The sequence below is a fragment of the Tupaia chinensis genome, unplaced genomic scaffold (assembly GCF_000334495.1).
Source record: "Tupaia chinensis unplaced genomic scaffold, TupChi_1.0 Scaffold000654_1, whole genome shotgun sequence".
Lineage (NCBI taxonomy): Eukaryota > Metazoa > Chordata > Mammalia > Scandentia > Tupaiidae > Tupaia > Tupaia belangeri.
This window is the reverse complement of record NW_006160175.1, coordinates 503,755-529,071: the sequence shown is the minus strand read 5'-3', so window position 1 is coordinate 529,071 and position 25,317 is coordinate 503,755. Positions and strand designations below refer to the sequence as shown.

General features: G+C 35.5%; 1 protein-coding gene across 1 annotated transcript in view; it reads right to left on the bottom strand.

The window, feature by feature from the left end:
• The window catches only part of DIAPH3 (diaphanous related formin 3), a 556,802-nt gene that overhangs the window by 196,302 nt on the left and 335,183 nt on the right, over nucleotides 1-25,317 (bottom strand). Inside the window, 2 exon segments of the mRNA XM_006159773.3 lie at nucleotides 2,877-3,001; nucleotides 24,161-24,290. Of these exon segments, the coding sequence (XP_006159835.1) occupies nucleotides 2,877-3,001; nucleotides 24,161-24,290 (255 nt within the window).

Sequence of the window (25,317 nt, the reverse complement as noted above, 5' to 3'; positions counted from 1 at the left end):
GGAAAGAGTTGACTTGTCATGTAAGTTGCTATACATACAAAAATATATAAATGACTAGCAAAATGATTTTTTCTAAGATACTCAGAAGAGTGGGTAGGAAGAAAATAGAAAACGCAAGTGCTTGTGCAAGGAGATCTTCAAGGGTGATGCTATCAAATCTCTTTGTTAATTTCTTTAGAATAAGAAACACTACAGAATGTAAAGTTCAAAAGAAAGGAACAGCTGCTGCACTATACAAATATTGGCAATTTCTTAACTTTCTCACAAATAAGAATTTAATATGTATACTTCACATATAATAGTTGGCAATAACAATACTGATGACCCTACCTTGAACTTGTGTTCAAGCAAACATTTACTGTGAAACTATTTAACTCTAATTATAGTTCAGCCAGGCTTTCCAATTGCAAAGTGGCAATTATTACTAAAAGGTCAATGATATAGGAAGTAATTGTGCGTATCTTTAAAATGATTTTTATGTTAAAAAGTATATGTGAAGAGTGAGCATGCACTGGAAGTGTAAAAATACAATATATTATAATCGAATGCTACTAGTGAAATCTCATATTATACTAAAATTGTATCTTTATAATTTAAACAATTCAATTAACAGATTATTTAATAGTTTAGTCAATCATGATTGTTTAAGTATGTACTTATCTAAGATGCATCCTTAACAACCTAAATAATACATGCATCCTTTCAGAATTGTTTGATGAACCACACTTGATACGTGTTTCAATAAGTACTTAACTTAAAACATAGTTTGAGTGTTAATCATTTTAACTTTTATTACAATTCTATTCATTGTATATTTTTGTTTCTTCCATTTTCTAAGATCTAAGAAGCTCACGATTTGCCATTTTAATAAGATCTGTATAAATGCATTTAATATTCAAAATCTGACTTGTTGTCAGTCCTAATTAAAGTAAACAAAGCCTTCCAATGAATGAATTTAATTACATCGAAACTAGTATGTCTAACTAAGATGAAAAAGCAAACGAGTGCAATCTAATCTCAGCAAAGAATATTTATGATTATAAGCTTTGTCAATAGCAAAGAGCACCAACTGTTCATATATCTGACTTCCAAGAGATACATGAATGCTAATCAGTTCATTAGAGGCTTCTAGGTTGTGATATTTAGCGACAGGATGTAGTAGCTTTCTTGTCCATGGAGTATAATTGTACTCAGAATGAAAAATTGTTTCCAACAAAGTATCATCCTTCCTGCTTCTGATTTCCTGCTGGTTGCTTTTTATGAGCTGCATACCTTTCAAGAGGCCGACATCATTCAGCTTCTTGTGTCACACAAATACAAGTATGGATATGTCCTGAGACTGGCTGCTGAGCAGGACTCTACAACCTTTACTCTGAGCTCAGGAGTTCATCTCAGTGCCAGAAACCTGAGCTTCATAATTAGTACACTCACAGTGTTTTATCAGAAGCCTCAATAGACGCAATATCTTTTCTAAGATGCTTCCTACCTATATGGAACAATAAGTACTTCAATTAACAGTACTTCATGACAATAATAAGCTGTTATATGTGAATGTTATAACATGATAACTGAGTAAAAAGCTAAGAAATGATGAAGCTGATAGTATACTCCGTTCAAGGGAGAAGATGGTACAGAAATATATTTTTGATAGATATCGACCTCATTTCTAGTTTAATTTTTTTTAAAGTTTTTAAGCTTCATCCAGTATAATGATAAAGGCACCCTCCCTAATAAAAGAATAAACTAGATGGGTAGGAAAGATAGATAAGGAAACAAACACACATTAATCTGCAATGATTGTTGCTGGAGTGCATTTTATGATATTTCTCAACAGAGACAGTGAAGGTAGCTAAAACTGAACTAATTCACAATTAAGCTGAAAGCATATACACAAAAGCTATGACAAGCCCAATAATAATTCTGTGATTCACTAAATCTCAGGGGAAAAGAGGTAGGAAGATAAATAGTCATTTTATTTCAAGTACCTCAGTTTAAAACAAGTATTAGAAAGTCTATTTAGGAAAGCTCATTTTAGAAGTGAGCTATCCCTTCATAAAGAAATAGAAATTTACGTACAATTTTAATAATGCATTGTTGTAACAATTTATTACAACACAAAAGACTTCAGTCTCTTAATTTTGCAGAATAGTTTCCAAAAGAACTGAACATTAGTTTCAGGAAATAAAAAAAAAAAAAGCTTATTACTTCAGTTACTCATTAGATATTAAACTATGAAATTAAATAACAAAGATAATTTAATGCAAAGAAAACCTTAAACATGTCACCAGCTCATGCTATTAACTGTATATAAACATTTGTCAATTTTATTTTGGGTTAGGAAAACACCTACATAAGTTGTGACTATGATAGACTCCATTTGAATTCTGAAATCATGCAGCATTTGCAAGAATAAATATATGAGTTTTATGGAGCACAAGTTAATTTCTAATATACATCAGCCCTTGAAATCAAGTTGAGTAGTCACACCAGTTTATGAAGTTTGTACATTTCTTTAAACATTTCAGTAGTACCTAAGTCATATCATGACTGAATTCAAACTTCCTCAAACTGAATATTAATACTCTGAATTTATCACAACATAGAAGAAAATAAGGAATAGAGAAGAGAAAAATAAGGAATAGAGAAGGGAACAAATTCTTTTTCAAGGTAAAAAAAAACAAAACAGAAATCAATAGAAATACATTTGTATATTATTCTGATAAACTGATAAATTTCCCCACAAGAACTTAAAGGTTAAACTTTCCAGAATTTGGCATACAAAATGATTTCTGCTTATGTAAATCTACTTAAGACATTAAATAAATTGTAATTCTAGTTGACTAGTGACTTAAGTTATTTAGATATCAAAAGGATATGGACATCTTTGTCACAAACTTGTCACATAAGTCCTCAGGAGGGGGAAAGGTTTCCAAATCTTTCTCAAGCTGTTGAAGCTGCCTTCCCATCTGCTTCAAATTCTTTTCCAGCATTTCTACGGAGACTAAAAGAGAGTATATTAAATGCCTTGAAAGGGCAAAATTACAATATATAAAAGGTAACACACTCTAGAAACAAAACATTTGTGAAAAACCTCATAATAATAATGTAAGACAATTCACTACAAAAAAAGAAAGATGAATTTCACAGACTTCTTTTAACCTTTGAATTTTCAAATCCAGTTATAAAGGAAACTAGGTGAAATATTCTTTAAAACGTTAGAACAAATTTAAGAAATGCTCACAGGAATGAACTATCTTTAAGAAATGTTTGTTTCAAATTAGAGCGCTTGACCACTAGGAATCCTACAAAATAATCAGTCTATACAGATACAAAATAAAATCAGTCTATTCCTATAGCGTTGCAAAGAATAACTGTTGTAAAAATTAAACCTATTTAAGTATTATTATAACATTTTTCAAAATAATCTCTTGAGAAAGAACAGTGAATAGAGGAGGGATATGGGGAAGGGCATTACCTGTCCTCTAAACTTATCTATGAAAGGAAAGAAAAGGCATGAGAAACTATTTACAATGACAAATGTCAAGCTTTCTTTACCGGTACCCTGAGTACAGTCTGTGTTTATCATCTAGTAATATTTTCCTTTGACTTAGAGATGCTCTCACAGTGTACATGAAGAACAAACGGTAAACCAGGTCACTGAGGAGCTATCAGAATGTGGTGGCCACTCAGCAGAACAGACATTAAGGATCCTTTCCCCAAATCTTTGCATAGTTGATTTTATAGGATGCCAGGAAAAACAAGTTTACAATACATAAAGAAGACACAGTGGCCTAAACCAACTTTTCAGAGGTTTGTTTCAGCATCAGATGAATTTCAGTTAAATAAGAAAACTTTTCACTTCAAATCAATGTGAACTATATAAAATGACATTTACAAAATGAATACAGTATTTCAAGGTAATCTGCCATTTTCAGGCTTTGAATTAATCCTAAGGATTGGGTGCAAGTCAAGTTTCAGCTGAGAGTATAGTAAAATACTTGGAAACAACCTGAATACCCAACAAAATGGGACTAAGTTTAAAAATAAAATAGTTTATAAAGAAGAGTAAGGAGGCATAAAAATTTATGTTAAGAGGATGGAGTACCATTTTGCTTTGTATTGTTTCTTTAGCTGGACACAAACTAGAACTTGCTATTCTAACAGACATTAATAGTTCTTAATAAAATTTTATTATCTTTGGTATAAAAATTAGTAACGTAATTCTCAGATACAATGTTTAATGATTCCAATGATAAAACTCTTCAGAGAGCCACATTTAGTAGTTTGTGCCTGAGTGATGGTAGTTTAACCTTGAGCCAAAGTCATTCTGAAGTGATATATATAATATATGTATATATATTATATGCATATATGTATTATATATATTATATAATATATATTATATAATATATATACGTATATATAATATATATACACATACATACATATATTTAATATATTACTCCACATCTATCCCATTTCTGTGATTTTTAACACTGAAGTGATAACTCAGATAATAGGATCTATGAAATGTTTCCATCATGGTAGCATTTTGTGTATTAATTCAATCTATTTAAGTCATGTCTCCAATAGCTTACTATGCACTGTTCATGTTGGCAATACATATTTCCTATGTTATGCTCTTTCATTTTTATGTCTACTTGTCAATTATCCACAACCAAGAAGTCTATTTGATTAGACCTATGGTGTTTCATTTACTCAGCTCATTTCCATTTTTTTTCTTCTTTCAAAGTTCTCTACCTGCATTACAGAAGAGATTCTTTCTACTCTCCTAGTCTATTTGATGTCTCCTCTAGTGTCTCATTAGCATTGCTTCTATCATTCCTCAAGAAATCTTATAGGTGGTTCAGTTACTTTGCACTTCCTTAAACTCTGAAACTTCTGATTAAATAAAGGCTTAAAACACATAAATTTCTTTTATTTTGTAAATGTGTGCTCAGAAAAGTTTATAGACCTGGAGCTAGTGCAGATTCCACAAGTTAAGGAGAACATCCTTTCAATTCTGATACTAATTATTTTGATTTAGGGTAAGTCTCAACAGGTACAAGGGCTCAGTCCCACAAGACCATCCTTATTTTCAGATGCCAGTTGCCATTCTCAAGGGTTCTACATACTTCTGGTTGAGTGGTTATAAATTTGAGGATTTCTACAATCCCCCTCCCTTAAATAATTCACGAAAATGAAGAATATCACCCAGGAAAGTGATATACTTACTATTATTAAAGGATAGAACTTAGGAACAGCCAAATAGAAGTGTAGGGCAAGTAGTGGAGGATTGAGGTAGTGGAGAGCTTCCATGCCCTTTGCTCCCAGCACATCTGTGTGCGTGCTCATCAACCTTGTTCCAGTCTCTATGTAGCTTCATTACATAGGTATGAGTGACTAAATAATTGGCCATTCACAAGTGAACTCAATCTCCAGGCCCTCTTCCATCCCAAAAGTCACGGGGCGGGAGCTGACAGTTTATATCCTCTAATTATATATATAGTGATTAATGTTAATCCTCTAATCATAACACAAGATGAAGAATTTATTTTTTTATTTGCCAAGGATATGGGCACTCACCCGAGAGACAGACAGAAAGAGGGAGAAGGAGATAGTATCCCCTAGTGGGATGTGGTTATGCTGCCATCTCTTCTCCATTTCTCCACTCTTGTCAGAATTTTGGGCATGCATGCACACATGGCCAGTGTGTTTTTCAAGCTGTTGGGGTCGGTATTCCAATCGTGGGGTTGGCCATGTGGGATCCCACTGCTTTAACCACCAGTCCTTGGAGCCAGTCCAATATATATTTTTTTAAGAGTACACCATGCTATTCTTATTTTTAGTAGTGAGTAAAAAATGAGAAGCTTAAGAAATAAAATACATGATATTAGAATCAAACTAAAAGTAGAGATTATCATCATCACCACTATCATCAGACTAGGAACAATATTGTGGAAGTCATCCTAAGAAGAATTCTATTTTCAAATAAATTATTAGGGCTATTTGGGGCACCATCAAATATTTAAGGTTAACATCATAAGGAGTAAGCAAGCTATCTTAAAAAATGGTTCTTGCAGCTACTCTACTGATAAAAATCTCACTAAGCCATTTCTTATGCTTCAGTAGTGGTCTCTGATTACATTACTTGTACATTATAGTTAAGTGGATTTAAATGTAATTGACCAACCTCTCACTGTTGGTTTTTAAATAAGGACCAAAGCACACTTGGAAGAGAGGAGTATACGAATTCTGGGTGAATAAAATGTAATCTAACGTTTGATTCAGCTGATGGGTAAAACTAAACTAAAGAGCATTTTAAGAATTCCCTTGGTGTTTTCTTTTTAAGCAATTATTGTATTTCCACAGAGAGTTTCTTTGTGTATTTTCAAACATAATCTTAGTCACACTTTCATATGCATCAAGTTCCTTAAGGTCGGTGACTGTATGTTTTCTATTAAAAATGTCAACTAGATCAGGGTGTTTTAAAGTGTACACACTCAAGGAAGTGTTAATTGACTGGTGTCTTTGTATGTGACCTGTGTGTGAATTTTACCTGTCAATTTTGTCATGTTTCCTGGCCAAGAAATTAGTAATTAAAAAAAAATTCCTTTTTATTATTTAGAAGTTAACAAAACAGAAGTGATCTGACATTTTCAGGCAATTTTGACTTCTGAGTTTTACTCAGGTAACAATCAGATAGGATATTTCTCAGGCATCTCGGATATCATATGTCTGTGCTCCCTGTCAACTCCCTGTTTATAATTTCCATACATAGAGGGGCAGAAGAAACATGAATTCTGTTTCCTGTACTAGAAAACTGCTGGTTTGACACTTCCCTCTTCTGTAATCTCTCAGGTACAATCAGGACATCACATTCATTTTACTTGACAAGCAGAACTGAATTCCTTCCCCACTTCATGACCGTCTAAGTTATCTAAGACACTTTCTCTGGCCTCTAGCTCCCTTTTTTTCTCTAGTGCCTTTTCCACACTGTACATGGGGGTTTCCAGATAAGCAATAATGTAAAGATGTTTCCTTTTTTTTGTGTGTGTGTGTGTTATCAACAAACAATTTTCCATTTCTTTTTTTTTTCCATCCAGAGTACACTGTATATTGTCTCAATCAAGCATATCAACAAACATGTTATTATTAGCAAGTGATCTTCCATTTCTTGTTTTCTGTATGTTTTGCTTTTTTCCCCCTATCCTTGGTTCCCTCTCTCTTACCCTCTGCCACCTCCTGTTCTCCTCCCACACTTTCTCTGTTATCTATGTTTGCTTTCTATACCATTTTCCCCCCACATTTTATTGAATCACCAAAGACCCTCATCAATCCAAATACCCTCCTAGCAAACACATGTGACACATTTCCATGAGCACAAGTCTAACTTTACGCATCCTATCAAGTAGCACCTAACTGGGGCTACATATCCTACTGCAGTCATTGAATAGATATATTTTGTTTTCCTGAAACTCTTTTTTGTAACTCAATTTACATTCCTTCTCTAGGCATCATCACAGCACACAAAATGCGATCTCCCATCCAGTACACACTGCATAGTGACTCAATCATGCACATTACAAAAAATATAAATTTCCAATTCTAGTTGCTAGAATTATTCCCACCCCTCTTTCTGACCCTATGTCCCTTCCCACCCTCCTCTCACACCACCTCTAGTGTCCAAAATTGTCCTCCATTCCCTTCCCACCCACATTGCATTGATCACACAATTTCCTACATAACCTGACTACTTTCAAAGGTGAGTTCCCTCGTTACTACTAAGAAAACCAGTTTTAACTTAAATCAAAGAACCGCCAAGGAACTTTGCTTAAAGCCCGGAAACAGGTTAGGATTCTGTTCAAATGGTAGGTGCATGAACCTATCAGTCTCATATACTTTTATCTTCTGTTCTGGTTCAATTTTCCTGATTAAATTCTGGGATATAGTATTCAACTCCAGACTTGTCCCTATGATTAAGTTAGCTACTTTCTCAGTTTTTGGACTCTTATTTCCATGTATCTGCGTTTAGTTTTCCTGATACAGCACATCCTTGAGAACTTCTTGGAGGTCTGGTCTGGTGCTGGTAAATTCTTTCAGGTTTTGTTTATCTGAGAATGTTCTTGTCTTTTCTTCCCACCTGAAAGATAATCTTGCCGGATACAGTATTCTTGGCTGAAACTGCTTCTCTCTTAACACTTGGAATATATTTTCCCATTCTCTCCTCGCTTTTATTGTTTCTGATGAGAGATCTGCTGTTAGCCTGATGGGATGTCCTTTGTAGGTAACTTGATGTTTTTCTCTTGCTAATCTTAGTATCTTGTCTTTGTCTGCAGTTTTGGTCAACCTGGCTATAATGTGTCTTGGAGAAGATCTTCTAGGGTTGATTCTATTTGGGGTCCGTTGTATTTCCTGGGACTGGATCTTTGAATGCCTCTCTAGGTTTGGAAAGTTTTCTTGCAGGATTTCCTGGAATAGATTATCAATGCCCTTATGGGTTTCCTCACCTTCTGGAATGCCAATTATCCGGATATTTGGACGTTTGATGGTATCCAGTACTTCTCGCATATTATTCTCAAATTTTTGTGCCATTTTCTCAGCCTTCATGGTGGATTTTTCTAGGCCAGCCATTTTCTCCTCTACATCTGAGATTCTATTTTCTGAATGATCTAGTCTGCTTTTAATGCTTTCCAGGGAGATTTTGACTTCTTGTATTATAGACTTCATCTCTAGCAGTTCGGTTTGAGTCTTTTGTAAAGTGTGTAATTCCACTTTTAGATCTTGCAGGAATTTCCTCATCTCTTGGAACTCGTCAATCTCTTTCTCCTTTCTCTTTAGTAGTTCATTATCTCTCTTCTCTTCCATCTCTGTTAGCTTAGACATTATGAATGATCTGAATTCCTTATCAGACATTTCCATGATTTTCACCGAACTGCTTGTGGATGAAGAGTTACTCTTTTCCCTAGGAGGAGAGGTATTTTCTTGTTTTCCCATGTTTCTCGTGATCCGGCGGTGATTTCTTGTCATCTGATGAATGTTGTGTTTTCTTTCATGGAGTGGAGGTTCAGCCTTAATGTTAAGGAGCAAGCAGACAGAGGTGATCCAGAATCTCTTTGCTATTGTGCTTGCTGGTGCAGCAGATTCAGAAGATAGTGGGGAATATTTCAACCCTATTAGTATTTGAATGTTTAGCTACAGTGATCTTTACATCTGTCTAAAACACATTGAAAGGATATTGGAGGGTGGAGAGACAAGAAAAAAGAAAATGAGACAGAGAAAAACAACAAAAAGAGAAAAAAAGACAAAAGAAATTGAAAAATTAAAAATTTATAATTACTGTTTTTTAAAAAAAAAAAATCACAAAATATAAAAATGCGCGGCGCGCTTGCGCAACGCCCAAAAAATCTAGTTCACAGTAGCCATGTGGAACCTTATCCTGAAGGCCCGTGGCTTCTTCTGCCTCTAGCTCTTTTGTTGGAGGCTGAGTTATTAGTAGAAAGTCTTCATTCCCTTAAAAATCTAGTTCACAGTAGCCATGTGGAACCTTATCCTGAAGGCCCGTGGCTTCTTCTGCCGCTAGCTCTTTTGTTGGAGGCTGAATTATTAGTAGAAAGTCTTCATTCCCTTAAAAATCTAGTTCACAGTAGCCATGTGGAACCTTATCCTGAAGGCCCGTGGCTTCTTCTGCCTGGATGGGAGGAGCAGAGCGAAAATTAACAAGAAGGAAGGCGGAGCTAAGGGCCAGAGAAAAACTGGGCCTCTTTTTAAAAAAAAAAAGGAGTAAAAAGGAAATATTACCAAAAAAAAAAGGGAAGATAGAAGCAGGGAGAGACAGGAACTGAGAGACCGAGAGAGAAGGCTGGGGGCGCAGAGGGGGGCTCCCTACCGCTAGCTCTTTTGTTGGAGGCTGAATTATTAGTAGAAAGTCTTCATTCCCTTAAAAATCTAGTTCACAGTAGCCATGTGGAACCTTATCCTCAAGATGTTTCCTTTTATAAACTGTAGGCACACCAGTAAACTGATTACATAACATCTGAGCTCCAGCACAAGGTCCCACCCACAATCTGATTGGCTCTACTTCATATTCTGCCACATATCACTCTCAAAACAACATATTTCTTATGGTTGTCTAAGCTGTATATCTGCCAATATCTTCTTAATCCATTCAGTACCAGATCCTGAAAATAACATGTGTCCATCTGCTTTGCCCACTCCACCCTTGGGTCACTCCTTTTCATTTGTCATGATAAAAGTCAAAAATCTCAGCAAGTCCCCTGGTGATATGCCTTTCCCACTCATCGTAACTGGTAACTGCCTCTACCTTTGCCATTGCTACATTCTATTACATTCATCTTATTTGTCTTCCTCTCCCAACTGGCTGCAAATTCCAAAAGAAGATACCATATTTTATTCATCTTTGCATCTTCAGTTACATAACATATTGCAGACACTCAAATGTTTGTTAAAGAAATACATTTTGGATTTAACTTTAACCTCTCGAGATAAAAGCACTATGAATGAAATGAGAAAACACAACAGATTAAATATCTAGGACATTAAAATCTAAGACACTGACTTTTCTCCAAGTGTCTTGGTATTATGATAATTATACACCAGAGGTGTTAAAGAAGCTTTAGAATAAAAGTTAAAATGACAACTGTAAATATTTAAGTTTAAAGCAATCATGAATATAGGCTTTCTTTAGCACTATGACCTCTATGATTTACTATGTTAACATTTGAAGAAAGAAGAATAGAGATTGCATACATTTAACGAATCTTTGCAATAGAAAAACAAGACCTCTGTGAATCTCTCCTGGAGGTGTTGGTCATCATTTCATAACAAGCTTACAAAAAAACCCACACTCATTCTTACAAACCATGGTAAAATCCAGAGAAATTAATTTTTAAAGAGAAAGTTTTAATAACCTAATAGCATAAGATAATTCAAACATCCCAACTAAATTAACCTTCCTATACTCATAAAAACGATTGTTTTGTTTGAGGAACTGCTTGGTTTTAGGCTCACAGCAAAATAACTTTACCTAGACAATTGCAACGACAAAGATATTTTGTAAAGCTGTAACAATATTTTGTAAATACAAGTTATAATAAAACCAGACATACAAGATGAACAAAAGCTAACCTCGGGAGTACTAAAAACAATTCTGAATTTTCAATATGTCTACAATAAAACTTAAATTCTAGAATATCACTATATAACTCATTAGGACAATGAAGAAGTACAAAAGTGACACCAGATTGTAAAAAATAAAAATCATAAACTTAAAATAAACTGCAGTTTGGTTTGTAATAGGCAAAGCCAAATTGAAAGGAGCAGTGCTAAGTAAATGGCCAACCAGCTGTCCCTTTCTCCACTCTGGTTTTCTTTCTTCCCATTGTTCTGATTCTTGGCAGGACTCCCATGTAATAACATGCCTTAATTTAATTGACTTACTATACCATATTCAATAAAGGGTTTATTTTCATTGCTGGATTTCTATCACATAGAAAAAATGCCTTTATTATAAACTAAAGTATTGTGTTCCATGAACAAGTGAAACAGAAATAGAGAGAGAGAGAAAGAGTACAGTATCCCCAACAGAGTTTTGATGCCATGCTTAGGCCCTGATCACAGGCACAAGAGTGTCTGGGGTACTAAGGGAGGTCTCTGGACACGAAAGCAGAACTTTTCATGTGGGTCCGTCTCACAAAGAATCACTATGTCATCATTTGGCCCCCAAATACCTATATTTGCCATGGAACCTGAAAAACAGAAAGACAGAGGCGAGTGGAAGAAATGATGCATAAAACCCATTAAATGCTTCTAGTCAGTTTTGCTGCATCATATCATCCACTGTGAAGAGAAAAAATGCAGCCTTGTCCTCTACAATTATAAAAAGGGCATTAAAGGCAAGATAGCTTCCCACTACTATCTCCCAGAGAGATTTCTGCTATAGGGCACGTGTAGTCTTCAGAGACAAAAAGTGAGAAATCAGCCCCTTGAGAGATGGCAAGGCCGCAATCCCTTCTACTCTATTCTCCTCTCAGGATCTTGGGCACTCATGCACCCATGTCTGGCATAAGTTTTAAGTCGCTGGGTCTAGGACTTGAACCGTGGTTAACTTGGCAGCAATGTAACCACTGCACCATCTGCTGGTCCCAAGAACTTTTTTAGAGAACTATAATAGTGACAGAAGCCCACTGAAAAGGAAATCATGTTGGCCTGTAAGAAATTCAGAATTCCTTTAGAAGAACAAGATGTTCAAGAACATGGAACACATAAAATAGAGACACCTAACAGATGTTTGTAATGACATTTAAAATGTTCCCCCAGGATAATGGTTTTGGGTGCACTTCTATGGGCGGGCGATGCTACTGCTTTTTAAAGTGTCCTAGGGTAAATGTTAAGTACAGATTGACTGAGTTTTAAATAAGACTAATTTTCATGTGTGACTACTGGAGACCGTGCCAGCCTCCCACGTGCTAGACTGAATCACTTCAGACTTAAAATTCCAAATCTTTTCTCCTGCCTAGATCTTTTCCTCCTGGACTCCAATGACCTATTAGACATCTTTCCGTGACGTTTAATGGGCATCTTATATTTCACATTTTCAAATTAGAACTTATCTTCTTCCTGAGTCTGCTCCAACATCTCAGTAAGTGACTGGTGTTATGACTCCTCTTTTTCTCTCATACACTACACATCTAATCATAGAACAAATCATGTTGGTTCCAACATCAAAATACATTTTCTAAATACTTGTCACCACCCTTGCTACCTCCTCCTGGTCCAAGATAACATTACCATTCCTCGGGGTTATTTTTATAGCATTCAAGTGGCTTCACTGTTTCTGCTACTGTCTCTTTTCCCCCCCTCAATGTAGCTGCCAAAGCAATACTTTGAACATTTAAGCCACATACGGCTTTTCCGCTAAAAAGTTTCCGATGGCTCCTCACTTCAGAGTAAAGACAAAATCTTTACAATGGTAGGATCTGTTATCTTTGGGACCTGACCTCTCATCATGCTTCCGCTCCTCATTCTATCTCACGTCCCTATCTTGGGACCTCTAAACTTGTTCTTCCCTCTAAATTGTCCTTCTCTCAAATACCCAAATACCTTGCTTTCCCATATTTCCTTTAGGTTTTTACTCAAAGGCTTCTTTCATTAAGGGTCCTCAGATTACTCAACCTAAAATTGCAAAAAAAGTCCTGCTCTGACTTTCTGGGGTTGATGTAACGCATGATGACTTCCTTCATTGGTTTATGGTCTATGCGTATCACCGGAAAAGTAAATTTTAAGGTGGCAGAAATTTTTCTTTGTGTTCATGGCTCTATCCAGCACTGAAAATGGTTTGGGGATAGAAGAGATGCTAATTAAATGACTGGTGAAACAATAAATGGATAAATCTTATTCAAGTCTTTTTTATTTTCCTCAGGCACTCACAGTGAAGCCTAATCCTTATCGATATGAGAGCATAGTATGGTGCCCACCAAGTAGGAAGAAGTAAATACAGTTGTTTGAAAGTGTCATCTTAAAGATGATTTCTTCTGAAGAGAGAGGAGAAGGTTAGCCAAGAGAATATTTTCTTTAGGTTTTTCTACAAATATTAATTTAAAATATGATGTTACTATAACTTCCATCATTTATCATAGGATAGCTATTTCTATATTGCATTCTTTAATAATTCTGCATCGATATATATGTATGTGTGTGTGTGTGTGTGTGTGTGTATATATATGTTTTATTAACATGTAAACACCTTTAGAAAAAGTAGTTGTTGAAATTTTGTTGGAAACCAACTGTTTTATTCAGTATAAAAGCCCTTTTCAAAAGAAATCATGTCGAAGTTCAAATTTTGAAATAAAAATAGAGTGTTTCACAATAAGGCAGAGGAAAAAAAATAGAACACACTTTCCAAATTCTATCCCCTATGTCGCAGAAATTTTTCTTTGTGTTCATGGCTCTATCCAGCACTGAAAATGGTTTGGGGATAGAAGAGATGCTAATTAAATGACTGGTGAAACAATAAATGGATAAATCTTATTCAAGTCTTTTTTATTTTCCTCAGGCACTCACAGTGAAGCCTAATCCTTATCGATATGAGAGCATAGTATGGTGCCCACCAAGTAGGAAGAAGTAAATACAGTTGTTTGAAAGTGTCATCTTAAAGATGATTTCTTCTGAAGAGAGAGGAGAAGGTTAGCCAAGAGAATATTTTCTTTAGGTTTTTCTACAAATATTAATTTAAAATATGATGTTACTATAACTTCCATCATTTATCATAGGATAGCTATTTCTATATTGCATTCTTTAATAATTCTGCATCGATATATATGTATGTGTGTGTGTGTGTGTGTGTATATATATATGTTTTATTAACATGTAAACACCTTTAGAAAAAGTAGTTGTTGAAATTTTGTTGGAAACCAACTGTTTTATTCAGTATAAAAGCCCTTTTCAAAAGAAATCATGTCGAAGTTCAAATTTTGAAATAAAAATAGAGTGTTTCACAATAAGGCAGAGGAAAAAAAATAGAACACACTTTCCAAATTCTATCCCCTATGTCAGTATGTTCAACTGGTCAAAATGTATTAAACTGTACTCTTACAATCTGTGTAATTTTCTTATGCACATTATTTTTAGAAAAGTACAAATATTTTTCAGTAACAAATGTATAAAACTTATGGTTGTATATTCCAGAGTTGCATAAATTTCAGGCAATACGCAGTTGGAATCTGTTCAAATAACTTCTGACAATCCCTTTTAGATGCCTGTAACAACATATTCACATAAACTCATGTATATGTGCATCGCTAATGACAGGCAGATGTGTGTCAATAAGAAATAATCACTGAAAAATAACAGCAACACCAACAAATGAAAAAAATATTTTATGGTGCTAGGTAGTATTCGGGCTTTAAAAATATTTATATATGTTAACCCTATTCGATCCTCATAACAAGCCTATGAATTAAGTACTACTATTTATGATTGTCCCCATTTTATAGGTAAGGAAGCTGAGGCCCAGAGAGAGTAAAGAACTTGTCCAAGGTTATGCCTCTAGCAAGTCAGGGTATGAACCCCAGGTGTCTAGCTTCAGAGTCTAACTCTTCCATAATATATTATCTCCATAGTTTAATATTATCCCATTTTAATATTGCCAACTAAAATAATCTATTAGGGTTAATGTAGTTATCATTATATGCAATAAAAATTGTTTAAATTCAGATATATATATATATATGGATTTCAGTTTTAACTGTTTAGTACTTTCACATAGTGACAAAAGAAAAGGTTATTTTACAAGTTCATCAACAATAACCCTTAAAAAACAAACCGTTTCACAATTTAATAATAACTGATTTCCAGATTCACTTACTACTATAATTTCATTCAACTGCTTCATTTGAAAACAATGGTACAACCTCCATACACTTATGAGAGTCATGACAAGGGTGACTACTGTAGGTTGAATAGTATCCCCCAAAACCTCATATCCATCCACACTTATTTGGAAATAGGGTTTTTGCTAGTGGAATTAGTTAAGCACCCTGGGGTAATATGTTATAACTGAAGTCATCCAATGACTGCTGTCTATAAGCAGAGGTGGAGGATACTGAGAGACACACAGAAGAAGGTGACGGGAATATGGAGGCAGAGATTGGAATGAAGTATCTACAAGCCAAGGAACACTAAGGAGTACTGTCAGCCACTTGATGCTATGACAGACACATGAGCTGGCTTCTCCTTCAGAGGCTTCTGAAGGAATCCACACTATTAACACCTTGAGTTTTGACTTCTGGTTTAGTACAATGTGAGAGAATAACTTTCTGTTGTTAAAAGATGCCCAGTTTGTGTTAAGTAGGTATAGCAGCCTAAGAAACTAATAAAACTACTAATTCAGAACTTGGTAAGCTGCATTTATAGTTTCATCTCTGGGAAACAGCTAGCAACTCTCCTTGCAGCATCTGATTATCTTCATGCCTCTTCCCCACAAAGGTTCCAAGTCAACCTTGCCTGGGAAATTTGAGAGATTGCCATCACATGCCTGCTCCATCTACTAGTCAGGTTTCTTTGTACTATTCTGATTTGCTATGGTAAGCTACTCTACAGAATGTACTATTCTGAGATTGTCTTTCATCTACCTTGTTTGTAACTTCCCCCTCCATGTTGCAAAACTGAGATACAGTAAACATTGCTTCATAGCCAGCAGCCTGAGAGAGCTCCAAGACCTCGGCTGTCACTGGTGATACTGTCCTGTTACTTGATGTTAGCTATGGTTCATAGGTGACATTGACAGAACTGCTCTAGTAGCTATTTCAAATCTGTAGCTGGCCAAAAATCTGCAAACACTGTAAACTATTAGTTTCTCGGAAAGATTAATGCTGTATTGATGCCACTTTCAGTCTGTTAACCTCCAAAAAGATACAGAGGTCTTCCTGATGTGGTTTTCTTCTTCATCATCATCTATCAACCCAAGCAGCAACAGATTCGGAAAATGTTCTTAGCTTAGTATCTCAGAAAGCAATCTTTAGCTGTATGTAGTTCCTTCATGCCCAGTGTTCTTCAATGTCAGTCTATAGAATCCTTAACTCTTCTAGTGACTTGGCCATGCTCTTCTATTCCACTTTGCTGCCTTCCAAAGTAGTTTATATATGTACGATAAAATGATCACCCTCAAACAAATCTCCAGTATAAACTTTTGATGCCAACTCTATATAAATCATCCCTGGAAATACAATGGAAAGATTTAAATATGCGGCCTCTTACCAGTATACCATGTTTGCGATATGTAAATTGTATTGTTTTGTTTTGCATAAATGTAAATGTTTTGATCAAACCATGGTTAGCCATGTGAGAGTCCAGTGACTTAACCAACACGTAATCTGCTGACTACTCTACATTATATTTTTCAAAGCAGTTTATCCTTTCTTATATTTGGCTTGTATTAACATTCAAAATATTTTATAGTTTCTAAGTATATTCAACAGATGGTTACAGAGAGTCCTTCAATCACTGAGACATAATACAGGGGCCATAGGCTATCTTTCTGGACACAGCTTTTACTATAAGCTCTATCTGTAGAACCAGTGCTACACAGCATAGAGACACCAAATGTTTGCACTATTTCCATAGGATGATTTTAGAGAAATAAAGCTGTCTACTAACATTTCCCTTTAGGAAAGCCATCAGTGGATAATTCAGAGTGTTACTAGTTTTTTTTTTTTTTATCAGTTACATGCTTATATAAATGTACAACTATTATAACTGCAAGACAGAGATAAATGGAAAAGAAATATACACACAGATCTAGTGAGCAAAAGAAAAAGACAAAACAAATACTTTGTATACTCCAGTGTAAATGAAGGCATTATAAAACAAAATTTAGGAGATGCCATTGATCTAACTCTTAAATTCAATGTGAATATTCATGAATATATTAATTTAGAGTGCTTTAATATTTCCTTATACATGTACTAATTCATGTGTCTTGTCTATTCAAAAAAGCAATTGAGAAATACTTGTAATTATTTCAAATCATGTGATAATTTATACTCTGTAGAACAATCTTTGATACTCCTAAATTGATTACTAATGAACATCTAAGACAGCAGGTCTACAACATCTTCTTCAACTGATCTGATAAAGTAAAATAAAATAAAAAACCATTCATCATATGCCACTTTATTCTATAGCCTAAGAATTCTAAGCAAACATGAAAAAATATCTTGCTAGTATATTAGGTAGCTAGGGCTACCATCACAAAATACTGCAGATGGAGTAGCTTAAACAACATAAACTTATTTTCCTCAAGCCTGGTGTTCTTCAATATCAGCCTACCAAGTCCTTAATCCTTCTAGAGATTTGGCCATACTCTTCTATTCTACTAGGCTGCCTTCCAAAGGAGTTTATATGTGTACTATAAAATAATGACCCTCAAAACAAGCATCCAATGTAAGTCTTGCAGATGGTCACCTTCTCGCTGAGTTCTCAAATGATCTGTCCTCTGTGCATGTGTATCCCTTGTGGCTGTGAATCCGAATGTCCTATTCTTTTATGAACACCTGTCAAATTGGATTTGGGCCCACCATAATGGCTTCATTCTACCTAATCATCTTTTTAGAGGCTCTGTCTTAAAACACACTCAAATTCTAGATACTAGGGATTAGGGCTTCAGTATGTGCATTTTTAAGGAACACAATGCAGCCTAGAACAGTTAAATGCATGTTCATGTTCTTTTTATTTGGGGGATTGGGGTTTGCTATACGGCGCGTGTGCTCGCCAGAAAGAAACAGAGAGACGGGAAATGAGAAATCACCCCCCACAGGGGATGGCCATGCCACAATCCCTTCTCCTCCATTTTCTTCTCAGGATCTTGGGCACGCATGCACATGTGCCTAGAGTGAGTTTAAGCCATGGGGTCCAAGACTTGAACTGCAGTCAACTACATGGTAATACAGCGACGTAGCCATTATGGCATCTGCTGGCCCCATGTTCATGTTATTTATTTTCAATTCAATGAAGGCAAAATCCAGGGTCAGCCACAATGACACTTATTGCTAAGATACTGTGATCCCCAGGTTGGAACCATATGGAACGGATTTAATACCTGGTCCAACTGAAAAGCTGGGCATGGTGGTATATGCATGTAATTTCAGACACTCAGGAGGCTGAGACAGAAGGATCATGAGTTCACAGCTGGCCCAGGCAACATAGTGAGACTCTGGCAAAAAAGGTTAGGTGTGGTGATATGCGCTATAGTTACAACGATTAGAAGGTTGAGGCAGGAAGAACTTCGCAGACTCTGTCTTTTTTAAAAAAGTGCAATATTCCATATGGTTGTCTTCCATAACTAAATTAATTTACTTTATTATAAATAACCTCTACCACCAATAATACATCCTGTCAATTGACTTAATCATATAAACAAAAATGTTTAAATCAAAGTGTACTTTCATAAAGTTCTAATATCTTAAAGTTGATTTAAGACATCAAATAAATTATATATCTCAAACAAATTAAAAGGCCCCAACCTTACAACTGACATGACACAACTTACACAATGTTACCTACACTATTATCCCTGCAGGAGGGGAATGTATAATGCAATCAAATTAATAACTAATGCTGACTGTTCAAAATATAGATCCAACGTGCTAATAAATTTTAATTGGCATTTTTGGAAGAGTATAGCACAAGGAGGTTAACAGAAGTCTTTGAAATCACTGTGTGCTGGTTACAGCAGATGAATTTGAAAATTTCTAACACTATTAAGTTCTCAGGTGGCAGCCACCTGGAAATTAAGTGCTCTAAGCACTCGCAGCAGGTGAATAAAAGACAAACGTTTGGTATTTAGTGAGGCATTTATCATAACATGTTGGAAACGCACGAGGAGTTGGAAACCAGAAGATGTATTTTACCAGACAAATATTTGGGTCAGCCCAAGGAATTGCTAGGTAAATGCATACAAATAGAGCCTTAAAGGCAAACAAACAAACAAACAAAAAATACCCAAATTTTAAAAAGTCTATAAAATGGAGAAGATAAAAAAAAAATCACAAAAATGTTCTTAAAAAGCAAGAAATACAAAAGCACAGAACAGTGACAAAAATTAGAAATGGGCAATTAAATGCAGTCTAACAATACATTGAGTACTGCCCTTTTCCCTAGAAATGAGTTCTATTCTTGGCAGTCTCAAGAATAGTTCCTGGAAAGATGTAGCAGTTTTGGGGCTGGTGTAGGTGGCATGGTAGTTAAGGGTGCTGGAATCCCACATGGCTGGCTGTGGTTCAAATCCTGAACCTGGCGGCTTGCTGTCTCTCTCTTTCTCTCTCTGATTCTCTCTCTCTTTCTCCCCACCCCCGTCAATTTTTTTTTTTTAAAGTTAAATAAAATTCTTCTTTAAAAAATAAAGTAGCAGTTTGTGTTTTTTAAAGATTTTTTGCCATGGAGCACGTGAGCTCACAGAGACAGACACAGGAAGAGGGAAAGTGGGAAATCTCCCCCAGGAGAGATGGCCACACTGTAATCCCTTCTCCTCCTTATCCTCAAGGGATTTTGGCCATACACATATGCATACAACATCATTTTCAAGCTACTGAGTCCAGAACTTGAACTATGGTTGACCGTGTGGGAGTACAACACCTTAACCACTATGCCACCTGCTCATCCTGAAAATTAGCTCTTAAATGATGGTGTAACGATTCTGGGAAGCTTATGAATTTATCCTAAAAAATACAAAGAAATTTAGGTGAGGTTCCTAGGAAGTACCAGGAAAAGCCCCAAAAGGAACGTGACATTTACTGTAATGTCCATGATAAAGGAAGAAACTGGACAACACTGTAGGCCACACTGGCCATCTCCCCACATAATTAATTTAGGCAAAATCCAACATATGCAGCTGTGAGTTGGGGTGTTGAAGGCTATAAAGAGACACGACAAAAAAGGAAGACAAAAAAGGAAAGGAAACATAAAAGGGGCCAAGAAGGATTTTCTCAAATAAATTAAAAGTTAAGCATGTAAGGATTAAGAGCCCTCTTTTGTGGTACTTTATGATTAAGTCTATTTGAGATACAGAGGAAAATGGCAAAAACTGTTAGATTTGTAAATGTGGAGCTAGAAGGAAAGACTGGGATATAGGCTTGTAAATTATTAACACAGTGACGGTATTTCCATCCTTGGGAATTGAAGAGTTTACCTCAAGAGAAGTCCAAGAGAGAGGAAAAAAGACAGGGCTCAGTATTAAGCTATTAACAGTAGCAGCACATGAAAGTTTCATAGAGAAAGAGGAGAAAATAAAGGAGTAAGAAGGGACAGCAGTTGGGACAGAAGCTACGTATGAGTGAGGCAGACTGAACTGCATCAAGACAGAAACTATACCTTAGAGTAACAGAAGAACAAGAGCATAATTGCTGACACAGAAAAATGACTCAACACAGACTTGTTAGGTAATGAGTGAATAAATGAGTTATAGACTGGAGTCGCATGGCATTTCTAGAATTCAAAGTTGATAAGGGAAGAATAGAAATATATGATAGAAGTATGATAATCATATCAAAGAGTTGACCAAGATGATGCTATACACTTACCTTAGTTTTATTTTAATAGATTCCCTCCAAAAGCCTCCCAAATTAGTTTTATCATATTTTCTGCTCATTAACGAAACAGGATTCCAGTTTAACAATGAAATAGATTATTGGAACGTAACCAATAGCACCTTCATAGATTAGAGCCAATTAATTTTAGCTGTTTAAACAGATGAAAAATATATTCAACCCTCAGAAGTCCAAAAAAGAAAGAAATATTACAATGGTATGCAGAAATACAATAATGACCCAAAATATTTTCACTGAAATACAACAGAGAAGCTGTAAGCCATTATCTCTCAGAAAAGAAGCAGCCCTAATGAAGTAGATTTTTGAAAATTGTCATATGGGTAAGCTCATTAGTTGCAATGAAAGACCCCCCTGCTGATCTAGGAGTACCTAATGACCAGGATTTGTTATCTCTCAAAAACAAAGGTACTTTTTAATTCATGCGATAGCTCACTGAGGAGATTTCAAATCAGAAAACTTTTAAATGATAATGTATAAGAGCACTGAAATTCTACAAACCAAACATAGATTTATTTCATCCAAAACTTTATATTTACTCCTCTAAACTCTCATTCATTTATAGGGTAATATATCATAAAAAGAAATGATGTTTTACAATCACCTATACTATAACAAGGAAACAGAAAACTAATGGCTTTTCTAGTTCTAATATGAAGTTGGCTGCTCCCTGTGAAACATATTAACAGTATCTGCTGACCCATACACATATGCGCACCTCTGCTCTAACAGATGGAAACTACAGATCCCAAGGTCCCAGAATGCTCCAATGAAACACCAAAAAAGAAAACAAACAAAAGAATCTAATTACAACTTTACAAATCCTTAGGAAAGCAAAATAGCATACAGAAATTTAAGTAAAATCAAACGAGTCAAGAAAGAAAAATAGGGCCTAGATGGTAGCACAGCAGAAGCGTAACTGGACCCACAGAGGAAGGTCCCAGGTTTGTGTCCTGTGGCCTACTGACAGTGTGTGTGGGGTCGGGGGGCACATACATGCACAGGATCCGGGCTGGTTGATGCTAGAGTTGGACAGCAATGTGAAGACCCTACTGGGGATGCCTGTATCCAATAAATCAATCTGTCTCATTGTAGAAACAAAAATAAACTTAAAGAAAGATTTCAAAATCTCATTATAACAAAAACTGCTAGAATATAAATTCTATAATTAAAAAATACATCTAAAGAGATGTATATTCCAGCTTGCTGTTCAGTTTTAGAACTGGTATGAAAAATGGTAAACTGATCAGAAATATAAACTTTTATTATCAGCAAATACTTTCACTAATTTAAATCTTATTAATGTCCTAATGATGACATGAGCGACTAATTATTAAACCATTTCTTCCCCAGAAAAAAGAATTCCTTCTATACTTCAAAGTACTTTATACTATTTTTTTTCTTCTACTACTCTGTTACTTATCAACTTAATGACTATTAAGAACACTTATTGTGGAACCAGCAGATGGTATATGGTTATGTTGCTGGACTTCCATGTAGTCAATCGCAGTTCAAGTCTCCGACCCAGCAGCTTGAAACTCACTCTAGATGTGTGTGCTTGCGTGCCCAAGATCCCTAGAGGAGACTGGAGGAGAAGGGATTGCCTCCTGTTTATCACCACCTAGGGGGTGACTTCTCCCATTCTGTCTGTCTCTCCAGCAAGCACACATGCCCTATAGCAAAAACCTCTCTTAAAAACAAAACAAAACACTCATTGTCAGTTTTTTTCAATCCATTTCCTCAAATATTAAGAATTTCAGAAATTCACTTTAGGATACTTTTTCCTACGTTAATGAACCAATCAGTTAAAAGCTATTTTGAGTATCACCAAGTTATTTTTAATGTTTTTCCCCTTTTCGGTTCTATGCCCTTTTGCCCTATCTCATATGGTTCGATACAAGAAAATAAATTGGATTATTCTCTCTTCTTAAATTCCATTAAAACATCTATGTGCATGTGTGTGTGTGTGTATATATACACACATATACATATATGAACTAAAAAGTTTATTTTTGTCTTAAAAAACCAGATCAATTATTTCCAAATTTTTTACAAGAGTCTGTGTGAAATATGTACTATACTTCAAAGAAACATACAGATCAGGACAAATGCCTCTGAAGATAAAGTGTTATGACTCCCAATTTACAGAGAAAACAATTTAAAGGTGGCATAATTTGATAAAAGTGATTTTTTTAAATAGAAAATATCCCACTTAATATGGAAAAAAATTTAGATTGATCGATTCCGATGTCATAAAGAAAATAACAAGATCACAAAATGAGTTGACATTACTAATGACTAGTGATCAACACAAAAAGAATGGTAAGCATTCTACCATTCCAAAGGCACTATCTTACAGAATGTATTTGGAAATTGGTTGTTTGAAGTAGAATTGCTTTCTGGGAGTTGATGTGTAATAAAGGGAAAACTAGATTCAAGATGATAAAAAAAATGGCCATATAACCAAGTATTATAATAGGTCTTATCTTTTCCATGATTCTCTATAACCTGACTTAAGCCTACAGTGGGAACTAGACTCAGGTTAGGAATGCATGCAACAGGAAGAAGTGAATTGAAACTCCTATTTTGCTGTCTACTAGGACAAGGAAAGAAAGCTTCACCTACAGAATGGGCAGAAAAAGATCTGGGAACGAGGCAACAAGTAGCACTGATTGCTGTTTCAGGACCAGGTATGTAACAGTCACTCACTAATTGTGAAAGGCAGTGAATCAAGAGGATATCACCCCCCTGCCCCCGCCACAACAGGGTACCAGCAGAGTAGGGCTGCCAAGCATCCAGAACATTTAAACTGTAAAACAAAGTATTTTTTAAAATTAGTTCTCATTATTTAACCAAATTAAAATCATAGCTCCAATCATAACTCATGAAATAAATATCCCATAACATTCTCTTTAGATCTTCAGTATGAGAACACTGAGACAAAGTGTAAAGTATATACAAATAAAAGACATTTTCTGTGTTCTAGAACTAAAGATCAGAGCAATGAATTTATTAAAAAACAAACAAACAAAAATACAAACCTTTACTAGCTTTTTCTAAATGTTGCAAATCATCCACAAAACTCAGTATATCAGGGTACTTTTCTTCACATATTTCTACCAGAAAATGAAGTAGAGTTGTTTTCTGATCTGCTGATTTTGTGTCCTTTAGCTTAAAAAAAAAAAAAGGAAGAAAAGTCAAAAGTAATTCGATAGTCTGCTTACCTAAATAATGTTAGTGTTGTATTTAATAGATTAGAAATAAATGGGTTATACAATTTGTTTAATTCCATGTAAAAAAAAAAAACAAATCAAATAGTTAAATACTCGAAAAGCTACTTTTTATTTGTTGTTTGGTCAAAATCATTAATATTTGCTATTTAAAAAGGAGTAAGTTTAATGCAATCAGTGTTTTATGGACAAAAATTTATGGTAAAATGACCATGAAAATAGAATAACTTAGAAGTCTATGTAATAGTAGTACTTAAAACAATCCTAGGTATTTATTTATTTACCATTTGGCACCTATTCATAGAATCCCCACTATCAACAGATACTGTAAGATGTGGAAATACAACAACAAATAAAGCATAGCACCTTTCCTTAAACTAGTAATTGGGGGAAAAGCAAGTAAGAAAATATCTATTTACCCTGATGTGATAAATAGTGTAAAAATAATCATACGCTGCATAGGAGGCACGTGATCTGAACTGAAGTTTTGCAGACCACAATCCCTTCTCTTCCATTCTCTACAGGGATTTCGGGCATGTATGCACATATGCCTGGCATGATTTTTTTTTTTTTGGAGAGGTTTTTTTTTTGTTTTTGTTTTTTCTATAGGGCGCGTGCGCTCGCCAGACAGAGAGAGACAGAGAGATAGAAAGTGAGACATCACTCCCCAGGGGGATGGCCACACCACAATCCCTTATCCTCCATTCTCCTCTCGGGATCTTGGGCAGGCACACACGCACATGCGCCCAGTGTGAGTTTAAGCCACCGGGTCCGGGACGCGAACTGCGGTCAACTACATGGGAGTCCAGCAACATAGCCATTACGCTAACTGTTGTTCCCTCCTGGCATGATTTATAAGTCACCAGATCTGGGACTTGAACTGTGGTCAACCATGTGGGAGTCCAGCACCTTAACTATCACATCACCTGCTGGCTCCAAGAAAGGAAGTTTTATGGGGTTAGGGAAGG